The sequence below is a fragment of the Heloderma suspectum genome, chromosome 2, assembly GCF_057233095.1.
Source record: "Heloderma suspectum isolate Gila_16-S chromosome 2, 16-S_ref, whole genome shotgun sequence".
NCBI lineage: Eukaryota > Metazoa > Chordata > Lepidosauria > Squamata > Helodermatidae > Heloderma > Heloderma suspectum.
Window position 1 is genome coordinate 221,537,237 of NC_139459.1, and position 17,288 is coordinate 221,554,524.

The 17,288-nt window shown below is 43.1% G+C and overlaps 1 protein-coding gene across 1 annotated transcript in view; it reads right to left on the reverse strand.

The window, feature by feature from the left end:
- RNF157 (ring finger protein 157) overlaps positions 1-17,288 on the reverse strand; it is a 105,077-nt gene that overhangs the window by 66,048 nt on the left and 21,741 nt on the right. The window contains exon 2 of the mRNA XM_084838180.1: positions 6,161-6,279. Within this exon, the coding sequence (XP_084694306.1) occupies positions 6,161-6,279 (119 nt within the window). The remainder of the gene's footprint in view (positions 1-6,160; positions 6,280-17,288) is intronic.

A 17,288-nucleotide genomic window follows, 5' to 3' on the forward strand; every position in this document is an offset into this window, starting at 1 on the left:
AACTGGGAAAGAGAATTCAGTGGGTTGGATTCCAGCATCTTTGTTCTACTAACAGAAGGATATTACTGGCAGAATGGGACTTCTGTGTCCTCTCCTCCACCATGAAGCCCCCCGTCCCCAGCATGCCCTCCAAACCTGCTCCAGAGGATGGGGGGCCTCCAGAGGAGATTTTGAGGGCACCGGGGGGGGGGAGTGTGTGTGGGGGAGAGGAGAGGACGCTGAAAGCCTGTTCCATTGACAATATTCTTCCGCTGGTGGAGTAAAGTTGCTGGATGTAAGCCAGTATTAATATACAAGATGCACAGTGGCCATACATTCATAAAGATTCAGTAAGATATCTACTGGATGCAACTTCCAACATATTATATAGATGGTTTCAAATTTCTGTTGGAGATATAGAAGAAGTAGGGAAACTGTAGTTATATAAAGAAGTACTAGGAAAATAGTATAATAGGATGCGAGATACAAATGGACCCTCGAACATTTCTATTGGGTTGAGTGAAGGACAATTAATAACAGAACATACAGTTATGGTTATCCATATATTAACAGCTGCACAGATACTGTAGGTATATGCAAAAGCATTGAGAAGAGGTCAACTTCCACCTATCGAACTTCGGAGGAGAAGAGTATGGAATATCGTGCTTGTGAACAAAATTACAAGTTATAAACATAGGTGTATAGGAAAGAATCAGAGTGCCCACCCCCCAAATGGGCCCCATTTATTCAATGATGAAATCAGCATAGACCTGAAGAACTAGCTGTATTGAATATATTAACTCTGAGGCAAAATTTGTTTAAATGTGAGGTAAACATATTTGTCAAGGCTGGCCTGCTTTGGAGTTCATATGATTTACAGTTATGTTTCTGTCTCTTTCTTTTGGTATTTTCAATGTATAAGATAAACGAGAGAAAAAAGATAATCAGAATAACCATGGGTTGGAGTACATTCTCTATGAGAAAAAGCTAAAGCATTTCTGACTTTTTAGGTTTTTTTGTGGGGATGGGGCCTGTCTTGAGGGGCAGGATAAGAGATCTGTAAAAAAAATATTCATGGTGTGTGAGAAGGAGAGAATTTTTTCTCCATCTCTCATAATACTGGCATTCAGGGTCACCCAGTGAAATAAGATTTGTAGTAGACTCAGGATAGACAAAAAACAAGTACTTCAACATGTGCAGTGATGCAGTTAAGTAATTTTAGACTATCGACTTAATGGCATATGACAATGGAACCAATTACCTAGGGAGGTAGTGGGCTCTCCCACACTGGAGACATTCAAGATGAAGCTGGACAGCCACCTCTCAGGGATGCTTTGATCTAGATTCCTGCATTGAGCAGGGATTGAACTCGATGGTCTTATAGGCCCCTTCCAACCCTACTATTCTATGATTCTATGTGGTAAGTCAGTACTTTTGTGTTTTGGGGTGCTGCTCATTCTGCTGAGTGGAGCCCTGGACTTCTACCCCAAAGTGCTGTCCAGATGGCGCCACTGAAGATGTGGAGTTGTCTTGATAACTCAGTGAAGGAACCTGTGTATGTTGTACTTTCTTTTGTCCAGTGATGTAATGTGGACATTGCATTTTTAGGGCTGTATCCAATGTCAGTCCTACTTAGAACAGACCCACTGAAATGAATGGCACTTAAGTTCCTTTAGTTCTGATTTATACCTTGGCTAATGGGGAAATGCAGCTCTTGGGCCTAAGGGGTTCTTAGCCCCACAGCAATATGAGGGAGCCCTCGCTCACCACCTTAAGAGAGGGAGGCCCTCAGCTGTGACACACCTCCAATAACACAGGAGGACTGGTCTATCAATGGGTGTTAGTCATGATAGCTAAATAAGAGTCTTCAGGCTCAGAGGCAGTATTCCTCCAAATACCAGCTCTTGGGGGGCAGGGGCACACATCAAGGGAGAGCAGTTGCGCTCATGCCCTGTTGTAGGATGGTTGCTCCTGTGGGAAACAGGATGCTCAGTTAGATAGATCTTTTGTCTGATCCAGCACGGCTTCTGTTCTTATAGTTCAGTCCTTTTCTACTTTTCTAATATTTTCTCAGTTGACAGAAGTCAACACCAATCCACTCACACCACAATGCATTTTCATGAGCGGGCTAAAAGAAAGCACACTTGTAACTTTAGCACCATTGATGCTGGCCGTTCAGAGCTAGAGAAAATCATTTTAAATCCTGTCCTGGGCTGTGATGAGATGCATCACAACAATGTGCTCAGCAAGCAATGCAATGGAGAACTTTTAGAATAGAAACAAGGAAGTGGTGCCTGACAGAGGTCCAGGACTCAGTATTTCTCTGCTTCTTTGATGTTTGTTTCTCCATCTCAGCAGCCCCTGGGAGAGTCCAGCCTGACACCATCTCAGAACCTGACAGCCTCATTTGAATGACTGAAGCTTCCTTCTGCTTTCCATCTTAAGACCGTCAGCCTTTCTACATGAGGCATTTATTGTATGCTCATGATTCCTCGCTCATGGTGGTTTGTGGCTGCTTTACATGACATCGTCATCCTCCAGGGCATCTCCCATTATTTACAACCATTTTAGCGGGGATTTTTCTATCACAGAATGGTATATCTTTGAATGGCAGCATGAAACCCTAGTTTATTTGCACAATTTCACTATACCACAGTGCCACTTAGAGGTTATGTAATGGAACATATAGAGAGGTAGAGAAGGAAAAACCCTGGAAAAAAACATGTGTAGAGGATCCAATCTTAATCCCACAAAGAATCCAGAAGCAGAAGCCTCAGTAAAGTGGCAGGTTAAAAGCCTCATATAGAAAAGCCCTGTAACCGGATCCAGGGTGCTTCCAGACAGAGAGGCCCTAGCACTAACCCTTAAAAGCCATTGCGCAACTATTTGGTCTTTTCTACCTCAGTGGATTTTCTGCGGCAAGAAGAAAGACAGAAGAAGTGGTGGGAAAACATGGGAGGGTTATGAGTGGAAGAGGTCTGGACCCCCCATAAAATTCTGTGAATGAGGCAAGGCAATGGTGTGATAAATGCTTCGTTTGGAAGCACCTCCATGGCCTGAACATTAGACACTCCCCCCCCACACACCTTTTCTTTGTTCATTATTTTGCCTTGTGATGTGATCTGGAGAAAGCTTGCACACTATTTTGCTACCTTTAGTTGGCTTAATAAAGGAGTTGCTCAAAATACCAGTAGATAATAAGTGGTACTAGAGGAGTATAGCCTCTAGTGGCCATTTCCCTGTGACAAAAAGAACCCTTCTGTATTCCACTGTATTCCAATCAATGAGCCAGCATCATGAAAGGGAAGAAGGAAAGAAGGAAGAGGAGAGCATGAATAAAAATGTACACAGTACAGTCACATGGAGCAACAGAACAAATAAGGCCAGAAGGTGGAGATGAACAACAAGGAAAGCACTAAACAGCAATGAAAGTACTCCATTGCTGTCTCTCTGGTATCCTGATGCCGACCATGAGCGGAGACATGAAAGTGGGCCTGACAGACTGTTTGTCTGACTGCATAATGCCATTGTCATGTCTCCCTCCTCTCCCTTACAGGCACTGGATTGTTATTTGTTCTCATTCCTGTTACTCGATTTGAAAGGATGTTCTGCTCCTCCCATTCCCCTTATATAGAACACTTCAGGACAACAGCTGAAACCCACCTTCCATCTCATTCTGTAAAAAACACTATGTTGCGAATGTGGCAAGGAAGAAGGAGAAAAGGCCCTCTGTCCATAATTAACATCTTGAACGTCCCAGAGGTCTGCAAACGTGTCTGACATTTAACGCTTTGCTGAGCTAACAGGCAATAAAGAAAGCTCCAGCTTGAGAGATGGGATCATGGACACTTCATGGCTGCTTTTTAAATAAACAAATCCAGACACACAGACCCAATGGAGGAATGAAGGGTTGGGGGAGAGCAAAAACCTGTCCAGAATGCTGTGCATCAAAATGTCAGGCTTCTCTTGCAAACAGTAGAAAGGAGGCTAAGAATTATCTACTTAGACACAGCAGTATATAGGTGGAGCTGAAGAGACATAGCCAAAGTGCTTGCCACCTCATACTCATCGGAGTATGTTCTGTTCCCAGATTCCTTCAAAATCAAGCTGCAAAGTGAGGACTTACGTTACAGCATATAGGTAGATTATCCCAGGAACTGCATCAGCCCAGCTACCAAGGGAATATTGCAAGTGAAGATGGTATACACTATAGAGAGAACCAGTTTTATGAATCAACTGGGTATTTGAATGATGACAGTCTACATTAGACCGATGAATTCACAAAAATGAAGACAACCAGATAATGGCACTTCCTGATAATCATCAAGTATTTGTAAAAGCACCTATTGCTGTATATAAATAAAACAAACACCAGTCCCTGTGTACAATAGGATTCATGCAAATTCCAACATGGAAGGGTTGTTTTAAGAGCAGTTTGTTTATTTTTAAGTATGCACACCCTCCCTCTACACTACTGACGTCTCCTTATTTTAGAAAATACCAAACAAATTATACAGTTCTGCCCACCTCCTAGCACAGCAACAAGCCAATTCTTCCTGTAGCACTGCTATTCTTCCTGTACTGTAGGAGTATCTCATAAAGGATAAATGTGGCTGAGGGATGCTTCAACCAACTGTCAAGTCCTTGCTCCTCCCTCTAAAACCCCTAATACTGCCTACTGCTGTACCCTCAGAGAAATGTTGGATTAAATGAGTCGTAGCAATTCATACATTTCTGAGTAGTTGGCAATTCATACTTGGCAACTGCACAAGTTGGCAGTGCATGTCACCAAAGTACTTCAGCACTTTTGAAACTGTTGCGTCCATCAGGAGATCAATGATCACCCTCAGCTATATTTGAGAGTAGTGAAGGGCTACCGTGTTTCCATGAAAACGGAAGGGCGAAGCAACCAAAGGAATACCAGAGTTTTCATTAAATCTGCATGGCTCCATGCATGGCTCCACGAAGGACTGCACTGTACTGTTATAAGTCGCTGACGGAAACGTACTTCCAGGTGGAATGGGGGGATTGGAAGTGAACATCATCAGATTGACAGGGGCTGCTCAGCCAATACAGGAGGCTCGCCGCTCCAGGCTCCACTCCCCTTGATGGCAATCTCGGGAACAAGCTTCATTGACCACAATGGGATTTACTTCTGAGTAGACTTCCAAGACCAATGCCCCATTCCGCCCATTTTCTTTCCTTTCCCTCTAAATACCAGGCTACTGCATTAGCAGGCACCCCTGAATAAATGCGTGTTAGTGCTATTTCGTGATAGAGCAATAGCAAGATACTGACAAAGAGGGTATGCATATTGATGGAAGATCTGCGTGATGGTGTTCTAATGAGACAGCGCCTTAGCATGTAATATACGGAAGTTGAACTATGAAGCTTGCGAAAGGGGACCAAAGGACACAAAGGAATATTACCTGTGGATCCTTCCCACATGTAATTGTGGGGAAGCAACCTGAGATAAAACTTATTTTCAGGCTATAGTGGGAGCACTTGCTTGCCCACGATAGCATGCTCATATGCACTAGTGATCTTGCGCTTATTTTCAATGTATTTTTAAAAGTTGGTCCCTTGGCATCCTGCTCTAAAACAGTGTTGAAGTTTCCAGAAAACAGGGAGGGAAAGGGTTGGGTCAGTGAAGTCGCAGACAGGTGAGTGACACACCCCCATGGGCAGGGCTACATGCCCCCATGGGCAGCACTACGATACCGATGTAAGTGCGGGTGACAGAACATACCCCAACAGAACCGTAACCGAGCCAAAGTAAAGAGGAAAAGTCGGACTATAACCAGTGTCAGAAGAACTGGTTTTTATGCGATAAACTCCGGGATGCCTGCAGGATAGCTATGACGTCATGTAAACCTCACAGGCTGGAGTAAATCGCTGGTGGAAACACACCTCTAGACACTTTATACAACCCTTATCATGTCATTAAGTTCTTGGTGCGTTCAGAAATAGGCCCAATATAAAAATGTCTTCCCGTCGGACTATACATTAGTTACATCTGGGGACTTAGCTGTAAACTGGGCATCAAGCAAGAAGAAGAATGCATACAAAAACACAAAACAAAATCCAAACTTCTAAAAAGGCACATTCATGTTCCACTGTGTCATATCCACCCCTGCCCTCCACAGCTACAAACCCAACTTTATTATATTTCTCCCCCTACCGCTACAGGTCTGTTCCCAAGGAAGTTGAGGTCGCTGTTCTCTCCAAAGAGGTAACCCTCAGGGTGTGTGGAATCAAACTTCTCACCTCCCATGATGAAGTGACTGGCAAAATAGCTTCCTGAAAGGGAAAGGAAAGCACAGAGGGTGTCAGAACTACGAGTCAATAACAGAGTTAAGTGTGCTATGGAGCAAGAGAAGCATCCCAAGGGATCTTACAATCTACAGGGTTATGAGCAGTACAATGGAGTATGGAATAACTCATGAAAATGAAGCCTTTAATTTTAAAAGCAGCAAATTTCCAGCCTTCACAGTTGTGGACAAATATTTTAGAAATGTTTTGGTCAGGACTCTGAAACCAGAAGGGGTGAGGAAAAAGCAAACATTTCACTTCCCTGTCCCTCCTTGCAGCTTGCTACTCCTACAAATATACTACTGACTCCAGTCATATGGAGTTTCTCCTGTACCACCCTCCATTTCCTGCCAAAAGTCTCCAAATTTGTAAACCCCCAGATTTTAAACTGGGAAAAAAAGTGGAAGTAATAATCAAAAGTACAATATAAATGATAGCTGTCCTGTGTTATGCATTTTACATAACTGTCTTTGTTGTTGTTCAGTCGTTCAGTCGTGTCTGACTCTTCGTGACCCCATGGACCATAGCACGCCAGGCCTTCCTGTCCTCTGCTCTCTCCCGGAGTGTGCTCAAGTTCATATTCATTGCATCGGTGATGCTATCTAGCCATCTCATCCTCTGCCGTCCCCTTCTCCTTTTGCCTTCAATCTTTCCCAGCATCAGGGTCTTTTCCAGTGAGTTTTCTCTTCGCATTAGGTGGCCAAAATATTTGAGCTTCAGCTTAACTGTCTTTATATAATTCTTACCACAACACTGTAAGATAGGTCAGTATTATTATCACCATATTGCAAGTGAGGGACTGAGATTGAGAGAGGGTGAGGCCGCCTGTTGACATCATGGCAGAAGCGGGATTTAAACTGGAGACTTCCTGAATTGTATCTTAGTCACTCTTATGCTCCAGTTTACATTATTGATTCTAACTACAGCATTTGAGCCACTGGTTATGATTGCTGCCGGTTCCAAACCACATTCCTTACAGCACCGCTTAACTCTCTGGCAAATCATACCCAACCCAGTAAAGCATTTCCCACTGATGTGCTCTCATATACATGTATCTTCCCTGTCCCAAATCATGTTTGCTAAAGAGAGAGACTAACAGCCCACAGACTAACACCCAAGGAGATTGCAACACTTGTAGGAATTATACAAGGTGTGTTCTTTGAGCTGTCTGACTAACAGATGGATTCTCCCAGTAGGATTTAGCCTTGCTGTTCAGGTTAATTATATATACTTGAAAGGGAAATCCCAGTGATTGGTTTTATTCCCTTCACCAGGCTGGCGATTCAGAAAGCAGACAAACCTGTGTTAAACGTATTTGAAGAGAAGAATGACAGGCCTTTTATTCCTTGAAAAAGGAAGAACTGTCACTTCAGCCCTCCCTCAGAAAAAGGCAAGGCATTTTCCAAGATCCCTCATACAACTCAAATGATATTCTGCGGCATGCACATACAAACAACAACGCTCAACCCAGAATGTAGCCCTTGGGGCAAATATGGAGACTTCACACAATATGTACCCTCAGGAATGCCAAACCGTTATCTTTTATCTCTTGTTTAATCTGTCTGACATAAAGTGCTCTCAAGGCTCTTTTGACACATTTCAGCACCGTGGATTGTGGCAAACAAGACAGCTGAAGAGTCTTTGGGATACCCAACAGGCAGCTTCATTTCTGAAGCATTCATAACTACAGCAATCCAAAGGGACAGTAGGTATCTTCTGAATAAGCTACCCCAAGCCGATCCAGAGATTCACACAAAGGGCTGTTCAACTTCTATAATTATACATCATGTCTGATGGAATTCCATTCAGAATTTGGTTTTGGCTTCCCTGGACTCTAGACTCAAAACAAGAAAGAGCCACCTAGGCCTCATGGTCATAATAAGTATCTGAAAACATGGGAGGAAGTATCAATAAAAGAAATCTAGTTCAAGGGATGAAGCGTTTGCCTAGGGTATACCTACTTATCCCTCAAAAGCCCCCCAGCCATGTTTTGTTGTTTTAGGTGCAAAATTTAAGCAAGGCACTAAAATTTAGAATTATAATATCAGAGGCAGTGATATAGGTTAAAGTGATGTAGGCTTTCTGGAAATTTTTGAATTTGAAAAATTTCCACTGCTCTAAATTGCTGGAGATCTGATTTGGAATATTGATTTGACTTACATTTAGTAAAGGAAAGTATGCCACATTAACTTTTCATAGTAGATAAATATCTGAGAAGGTTTTCCAACAGCCAGAAGTAGGTGAACTGAAATATCTGATTAGGAAAAGCAGTAAAGAGAGTGCACAATGTGGTTTAAATGTTATACTCAAATTCAGAGCTTTACTTGGAAATTATTTTTACTGGACTACTTATAAATCCACTATAAATATGATGGCTCAATAGCACAAACTTCCCCAACATAATTTAATTTTTAAGAAAACAATGAGAGCACTAAAAACTTAATATACTAATTTCAGAATGCCTGAAGAGTTGTGCACATAGATCAGCCTTCCCCAATCTGGTGCACTCCAGATGTTTTGGACTCCAACTCCTATCAGCCCCAGCCAACATGGCCAATGGTCGGGAATGCTGGGTGTTGTAGTCCAAAACACCTGGAGGGGAGCAGGTTGGGAAAGGCTGACACAGCTGTATATGCTTCCTATAGACAGTCACCTGAAAAACGTTTTAATTACAACTTTGATTTTCAATTGTACTGATATTCATACTGGTATTCATTTGAAAGGTTGCTAATAATTTTATGAAATAATGCATTTCTAGAAATGGAACATTTCCTGAAGAAAAATATGAATGTGGAAAATTTTCCACTCTACATTGGGAGGGGACCTGAAGGTCACCTAGGATGGCTCGGTGCCAGGTAGTATGCTCCATATTCAAATGGTACTCTGTAGGCAGTATCCAATGGAGCAGCTAGTGAGAACATCCACTAGCACAAGAGGTAGTTAGTGCTGGCTAGCCTAACCAGAAACTAGCTGAAAGTACCGCTTTCAGAATGGGACCAGTGGAAGGTCGCTCCACTGACTTGTCCTGTTCCAGAAGTGGTAGTTCAGGCTAGTTTCCTGGGTTGCGCTAGCCAGCGCTAGCTTCCTGTTGTGCTAGGTTGTTTCTGGGTTGCACTAGTAAGTCATAGTTTCCCGTTGCACTAGGAGATGTTCCCACTAGCGCAATGTGTTTAGAGCTGGCAAATTGCCAGCACTGGATACTAGCCTATGTATCTCTAAAAAGGCCAAGTTTGAGATACCACCAAAACAGAAATCACCGCTTTTGAATCAAAATGTAAACCTTGCAAGTATCCAGGATAGTCATACTCTGAATGCATCTTCAGATTTAGATCTACTTGTGTATGAGACCACCAGATAATACAAGACTCGCAATATAAAAGAAGATTTGGCTACACTTGGCAAATTCTAAATGGAATCTAATCAAGAGGGTACTAAGGTTCTCTCTCTACAGCTTACATCCTCCCTTCAAATTAACAGTCAATAAAAGTTATGTGAACATCTCCCAAGAGAACACCCTCATCCAAACACATACATGTTGTTTAAGGCATGACATACATTACCCTTACTTCTGACATCCGTGGCTTCTCAACCTCTAGTGCACTTTTAACCTGACTAAAGGGTTTAACAGGAAAGAGGTCATATGAATTTTTAACAACCTAGTCTAAATCACTGACAGGCTAGGGGCAGTAGACAGTCCTCTACTTTTCAAGACAGCAAAGATGGGAGCTTGTTTTCTGATAAGAGTTTCACTTCAGAGTAGCAGAAGGAAGGAGAGCAGAGAAGTAAAGCAATGAGGAACAAGACTCCCCACTCTTGGAGTGACTCAGATTCCAGTGTTAGGAAGCCATGCAGGAGCAGACCCACTTTCAGTTCCTCACCTCTCACCCATGTAATGGAACATAGATCATGCCAGAAGACAATATAAGTGGAGTCAAGGCAATAGCCAGCAGCCAGAATGTGAGACAGAGTGCTCAGATGATACATTGTGGGCCCCATCTGACAATGCATCACAGCTCGAGTCCCTGTGGTGCCATTTCCAGTAACATCAGATGTCCATGATCACACAGAAACAGCCCACAACATGGTTCCTTACGTCAGTATTCCCCACGTTTATTTATTTAAAATTATTTACAATTGTTCTATACAACATATCCAGGTGATGTACACCAATAAAATTACAATGTAAATATGTATTTATTTAATTAGTACTCAGCCTTTCCACCAAACAAAATGATGCTCAAGGTGGCTAACAGTAATAAAAACCAAAAATAAAATAAACTTAGTTAAAGCAAACTTACAAATAGATTAAAAGCACAATTAAAAAACATTATAGCTTACACAAAGTACAACTATATCAGTAGGCCATAAACTAAAAATTGTAACAGGCGTCATAAGTCAGTAAATGTTTCCAGAATGGGCAATGCTGACATGGGCAGGAGCTATGTCATGGCTCCTCCCACCTGACCTGGGTCTTCTGAAATTGCCAGAACAGAACAGGGCAGTGTTACCAAGGAGCTTGGCAATGCTGCCATTTTAAGTATACTAGGACCACTTTGACGCTAGGAACTTCCACATTGCTTAGGGAAGTGACGTAAAATTTTGGATACACAGGGCAGTAAGGCTGAGGCACAGGGGGCCGACTTCTTTTGGTGTACATGAAGAGGTCGGGTTTCCACTCCTCTGCAATGGGTGTGGGACCTCCAGAATATGCGGAGGCCTTCCTCCTTCCCTGTCTAGTCTAACCCAATCAGCCTTATTCAACAGGGAAAGTGCCATGCCAAGGTATTGTTTCTATTGATAAACACATGAACATTTGTTAGCGTGTGTTAAGGTTAGAGACCTACACCCAGAATTTGGGTGCACTCTGCATTTTTGTGCAAAACTTCTATGGCAGGAAATGTAAACCATCCCATCCCCATTTACTCCCCTATTTTCTTTGTTCTGAAGGGGGGACCCCTCCCACAAAACCCAAGTTTTAAGACTTAAAGTTCTGTTCAGTCTTGGGCTGCTCAACCTCCTACCTGTATCCAGTCTCCCTTCTTTCCCTCACCTCCCCATCTCCTCTTCCAGCTCCAGTTTTTGTACTCATACCGTTATGGCTCAGGGAGACCTGACATCATCACTTCTCTGTGCCCCAGACAGATTGTAGTTTGAGGTCTAGGATACTTAGCAATCCATAATTTGTGAGGAACTACAATCATAACGGGGCCGCGGTGGCTTAGTGGTTAAGATGCTGAACTGCAGACTGGAAGGTCGGCAGGTCAGCAGTTCGAGACCCGAGTGCTGCATGGCGGAGTGAGCTCCCGTCTTCAGTCCCAGCTCCTGCCAACCTAGCAGTTCGAAAGCAAGAAATTGCAAGTAGATAAATAGGTACCGCCTCGGCGGGGAAGGTAACAGCGTTCCGTGCACCTCGGTGTTCAGTCATGCCAGCCACATGACCATGGAAGCGTCTTTGGACAGCGCTGGCTCTTCGGCTTAGAAACGGGGATGAGCACCGCACCCTAGAGTCGGACACGACTGGTTGGGGACACCTTTACCTTTACCTTTTTACAATCATAACTCCTGGTTTCAGCACAGCAAACCCCTAACAGAGAGTCCCATTCTGCCTTTCTCTCATTGGAAAAGGTAATATCGGCACTCCAACCCTTCCCTTCTCTTTCTCTTCTCTCTCTCAGCCTCTCCCTTCCTCTCTAAGTTCAGAGCCACCACCCATGTCTCCATGGGGCAAGCATTTACATTCTTCCTCTCTCTCACCAAACCTTACTGGATTCTTATTGCTCTCCTCTTCCCTTTTTAGAAAGCAGCCTTCCCTCCTTCTTCCATGTGAAAACATTTGCACATCACCCCCATTTCTCTGTCCCCAGACCCCTCTATAGACTTAACCAATTAGCTGCTGTTCCTATCCAAATTTTGTGCATGTAATCATTACATTTCTCAAATAAACATGGGTTTGATTATTCTAACCTTCAGCTCTTGTCTCATTACGAATTCCCCAATTCCAAGGAAATAGCCCAGGCTCAAGGTGTAGTGCAGGCGTAAGCAATATGTTGCTGTTCAGATGTTTGGAACTATAATTTCCATAATCCCTGACCACTGGCCATGCTGGCTGGGGCTTATGGGAGTTGTATTCTAAAACATCTGGAGGCCAACAGTTTGATCTAGTGCTTGTTTTCTCTGCCAGGGCATATCAATTCATGCTGCTGTGCACCATGCCTCTAGGCTCAAGATCTTTGACATGTATCACTTGGGCACTACTAGACATGTGTAGACTAGGATATGTGGTAAGAGAGGGTGTGCTGCAAAGGCAATGTGAGAGAGGGCCCACAGCACAGGTTAGAAGTCAGGAAGGAGAGGGAGGCTGGTGTAAATAAAGTATACCAGCTGTGATCAAAGACATTTCTAGGTCAAATTTAGCCTCAGCCATGAGCTCACTAGGTGGCCTTAGACAAGCCACTGTCTCTTATCCTCAGCTCCCTGTCAGCAACATGGGAGTTATAAAGCCCTACAGGAATATTGTAAGCATTACAGAGGTCATGTATGTGATGAGCTTTGAACATTCTAAAGTGCTATATTTAAAAAACCAGCCATCTCCACCACCACCCGCCCTTGAGGAAGAAACTACAGCTCAGTGGTAGAGCGCATGTTTTGCACACAAGAAGTCCCACATTCAATCTCTGGCATCTCCACTTAAAAGGATCAGGTAGCAGGCAATATGAAAGGCCAAGGCCAGTCAGAATGGACAATGCAAGATGGACAAATAGTCTGAGCTGGTATAAGCAGCTTCCTAGGTGCCTCAGCTAAATAAAAGTGGCGTGGGACCAGAATCAAAACTGAATAGTCCTCCACATCACTTGAAACTATTACTGGATTACAACTTTATCTTCACTAGCCATGTCACAATAGATTTGTTAGCCTTGAAGGTACTGCATGGCACCGTTTTTGCTATAAAAGATGTTTACATGGCTACTCTTCTGGAACTGTGCAAATTATTCAAGATTTGCCTTCCCTCCCCTCCAAATGAGCAAAATAGGGGGCAAAATCTTATCACTACCTCTGCCATAGTGATATTTTCATAGACCAGGCAATTCAGGAGTAAAACTTACACACTCCTCTTTAAAGGGGGAGTATATACACATTCCTATTTCCCAAGCTATTTTCCAGTTGGATGGGTTTGAAGACTGTTATTAAAAACCACACACTCCAACAGTTAATTCAAAATGTGCTCACTTAACTCTGTTGCTGTCCTCAACTCAAAGAGAAGATTAATAGTAGGAATTTGAAAGTCAGGTGAATCATCACTTCATAGGTTACTGAAATGCGTAATGCCAATTACTCTAGTAATCGCTTCTGTAGCACATTTTCATCTGTAAGTAACTTTATTTTATTTATAACCCACTTTTCACTGTACAACTTTCAAGGTCACTTTACAGCAGTGGTGGGGAATGTGGAGTGCTCCGGATGTTGTTGGACTGCAACTTGCATCAGCACTTGCCAGCATAGCCAATGGTTAGAGATCATGGGACCTGCAACTCCTATCATCTCTCACCATTGGCTATGCTGGCAAATGCTGATGCAAGCTGCAGTCCAACAACATCTAGAGGGCCACATGTTCCCCACCATGGCTGTAAAGAGATCTGGAGAGTCACATATTCCCCACTCCTGCTTTACAGTCTATTACGTTTGGCCTCACAACCTCATTTCAGTAGGTTACTGTTGGCCCCAAATGTATAGCCGAGGAACCAAAGCTGAGATGCAGAGACGCAAGCTTGCACAAATCCACACAATGAATCCATATAGCAAAGCTGGGTCTCAAACCAGGTCTGACTCTCAACTACAGGGGTGGAGAACTTGTGGTCCTCCAGATGCCTTGGCCTACAACTCCCATCAACCTGAGCCAGCATAGCCAATAGTGAGGGTGATGGGAGTTGTATGCCAAAACATTTGGAGGGCCATAGGTTGCCTACCTCTGCTCTATAAATCAAACTAGCTCTTCAGTTCTCACAAAAACTTCATTTTTATGTGATTTGCATATATTGAACCGATCTAGCAAATACTCCAGCTGCATGTTTCACCACAGTCTACTTGTATTTTCTGGACAGCTATGGAATGCTCGCAAAAGTGATTTTATCCTTTGAGGTAAGCTGCTTCAGGTACTATCCACTGCAGAAAGGCGATATATGCATTTTAAAAATTAATAAATCCATGAGTCCAGTTCAGTATGTACAAAACACAGAATAGCCAACTAGAATTAACGTCAACAGATTACCAAAACATTTTTGTTGCTGTAATGGTTCACTTTATAACACATTTGGTGGTTTGGATTACTTTTTCCACTTGGGGAAAGAAAGTAATATTTAAGCAGAAAAGTTAATTAAAAAAAAAATCTTTTGAAAAACCTCCGACATCATCTTGCAAATATCAGTAACGCCAATACATAGCTAAGCAAAAACAAAAACAAAACACCAGATTCTTCAGACGCAAAGATGTAGTTCATCATTTAGGAAGATTCTGCAATCAATTATTGATGCCTGCTGCTTTCTGGCCCCATTTTTTTCCATGTGCATAATTTATAGGGAAACAGAGTTGCACATACAGAGAGAAGTTAGCATCTGACAGAACCCAACAAAGGCTCTCGGAGTTCACCAAAACTAATACAGCACATAACTGAGGGCTATGAGGAAGGGAATGAGGTTTGGCCAAAGAGTTACTGTGCTTCCAGACAGACAGCTCCTCGTGCTGCCAGTCAAAAGACATTGTGCTACTATTCTGCCTTTTCCTCCTTAATGGATTTTCAGTGGAAATAAAAAAGACAGAAGCAGCGCTGGGAAAAACATGGGAGGGTTACAAGTGGAGGAGGACGTCCGGACTCCGCAGTAAAATTCCATGAATGAGGCAGGGCAATTGCGCAATAAAATCCTCATCTCAAAGCACCTTTAATGCGTTATTTTAATACAACATAGAAAAACGTAATTCAATCTAAGAACACTTATGGACCATGGTATCTGAAGGATACTTCCATATGTATACGTTCTTGTACCATACCATGCCCTGAGATCATCATCAGAGACCCTACTCCAAGTGTCCCTTCATGGAGATTCGGTGAAGGGCTAGTTGTAAGTGGGCTTTTTCAGTGGTAATCTGGTAGTCCCCCACCCCTCCTCACAAACTGTGGAATGCCTTCACTAAAAAGGTCAACCTGGCACCTACTCTGTTGACTTTTTGGTGCCAGGCAAAGACCTTTTTATTCTCTCAGGCCTTTTAACTTACTGTGTCTTTCTGCCAGTTGTGTTTTAATATTGTTCTTTTTCTCAGTTTATATTTTTAGATCTTTAGAAATTGTTGCTGTTGATATTTGTCCTCTGCTTTGTAAATTATGACTTGCTGCTTTTAATCTTGTTTGTATTTAATTGTATTTTATTGATTTTATGGTGTTTTATGTTCCGTTTTTGTTATGTGTATCACCCTGAGAGCTTTGGCTGTAGGGTGATGCATTGGTTAAATGAATGAATGAAATAAGAATGCTCAGCTTAAAGATGGATACAGAATGGCTGCAAAACACACATTTAATCTGACTAGATGCTATGGAGGACAGGGGCTACATTTAACTGTCATGCAACCAGACGGGATTTTGGCAGGTGCAACACAGTGCTGCGGGGAGGTGGGGGTATGTGCAGGGTTGTTCTTATGCAAAACCCCTCTTCTACACATCTATTCAGTGGAGGTCCTATGAGTGGGGCAGGCGTGTGCAACCAGCAGCTCTCCAAATGTTGTTGGCCCAACTCCCAGCAGCCCCAGCCTGCAGGGCCAAATGTGGGAGCTGTAGCTCAACAATATCTAGAGGCTGCAGGTTATCCATCCCTGCTCTACCCATGTGGCCTCAATTATGGCCTCCAAAAGGCATGGGCGGGGGAGGCTAAATAGATACTGGACCTTATCAGATATTTAGATATTTTGCACATAGGGCTTCTTCACATGGAGCTTTTTCCCTGCTATTGAGGGTAACTCATGTTTGTGGGTGCTTTAGATGACATTGTGAACCTCCACGGCGTCTCCTGCACTAAATGACCTTTATTCCATTTTTTAAAAGATGGGAGATAATGAGCTATCAAATTACAGCACTTGAATTCCGCTTGAGTTCCTCTGTGAAAAGAGGAAAACCCGCATAAGAGGAGCTAGACCACAGCACCATCTAACGGCTGTATAATGAAACATATTGAAGACTCAGATGAGGGGGGAAAGGAGGGGGAAAGGGGGGAAGGAAGCATGTGTAAAGGGAGTCCACGGTGATCCTGTATTTAAAATGGAAGCAGAAAGCCCTGTTTTAAATGCGGGGTTTTAAGCTGGTGTACAGATGCGCATAGAGTAGACCCTTAGACCAAAAGGTCTGTGAAAGGGAGCATTTAGTGGCTGAAAAGAAGCCACATAGGGAGCTACTGCAGTTACGCAGACTGGTAAATTACGTTATGCAATCAGCTAAATGACTTTGGTCTCAAATGTGCTTTTCAGTGCTACCTCTACAGAGGAGTGAAGCTTTTGGTCTGCGAACTATATAGTTTCTTGCCTCTGCTTTCAATTAATTATATGAACTGTTACAGAGAAACTCAGCCACAACAGCTTTATGTACATGAATAGTACATCTATCGCTCTTTTTTTTTTGTCGGAATCATCCTAAGACAGCTGTTCCCAATGCTGTGCCCTCCAGATGGCTCCAACCATAATTCCCGTCATCCCTAACAATTGCTCATGTGGGCTGGGGCTGTAGCTCAAAACATCTGGAGGGCACCAGGTTGGGGGAGGCTCCCCTGGCACCTTGCCTAAAGCATCCATTTTGATCTGAGAAAGGCCGTAAAAGCAAGAGGCTTGAAGGCTGCAAGAAACAAGAGAGCGTCCTGGAAGGTAGCAAGGGAGCGACCACCTAACTACCTATGTGTGCCCTCTCCCGATTAAATTAAAAGTTGCCCCATGGGAATTCCAGATACATGCAAATGCCTTCCTGA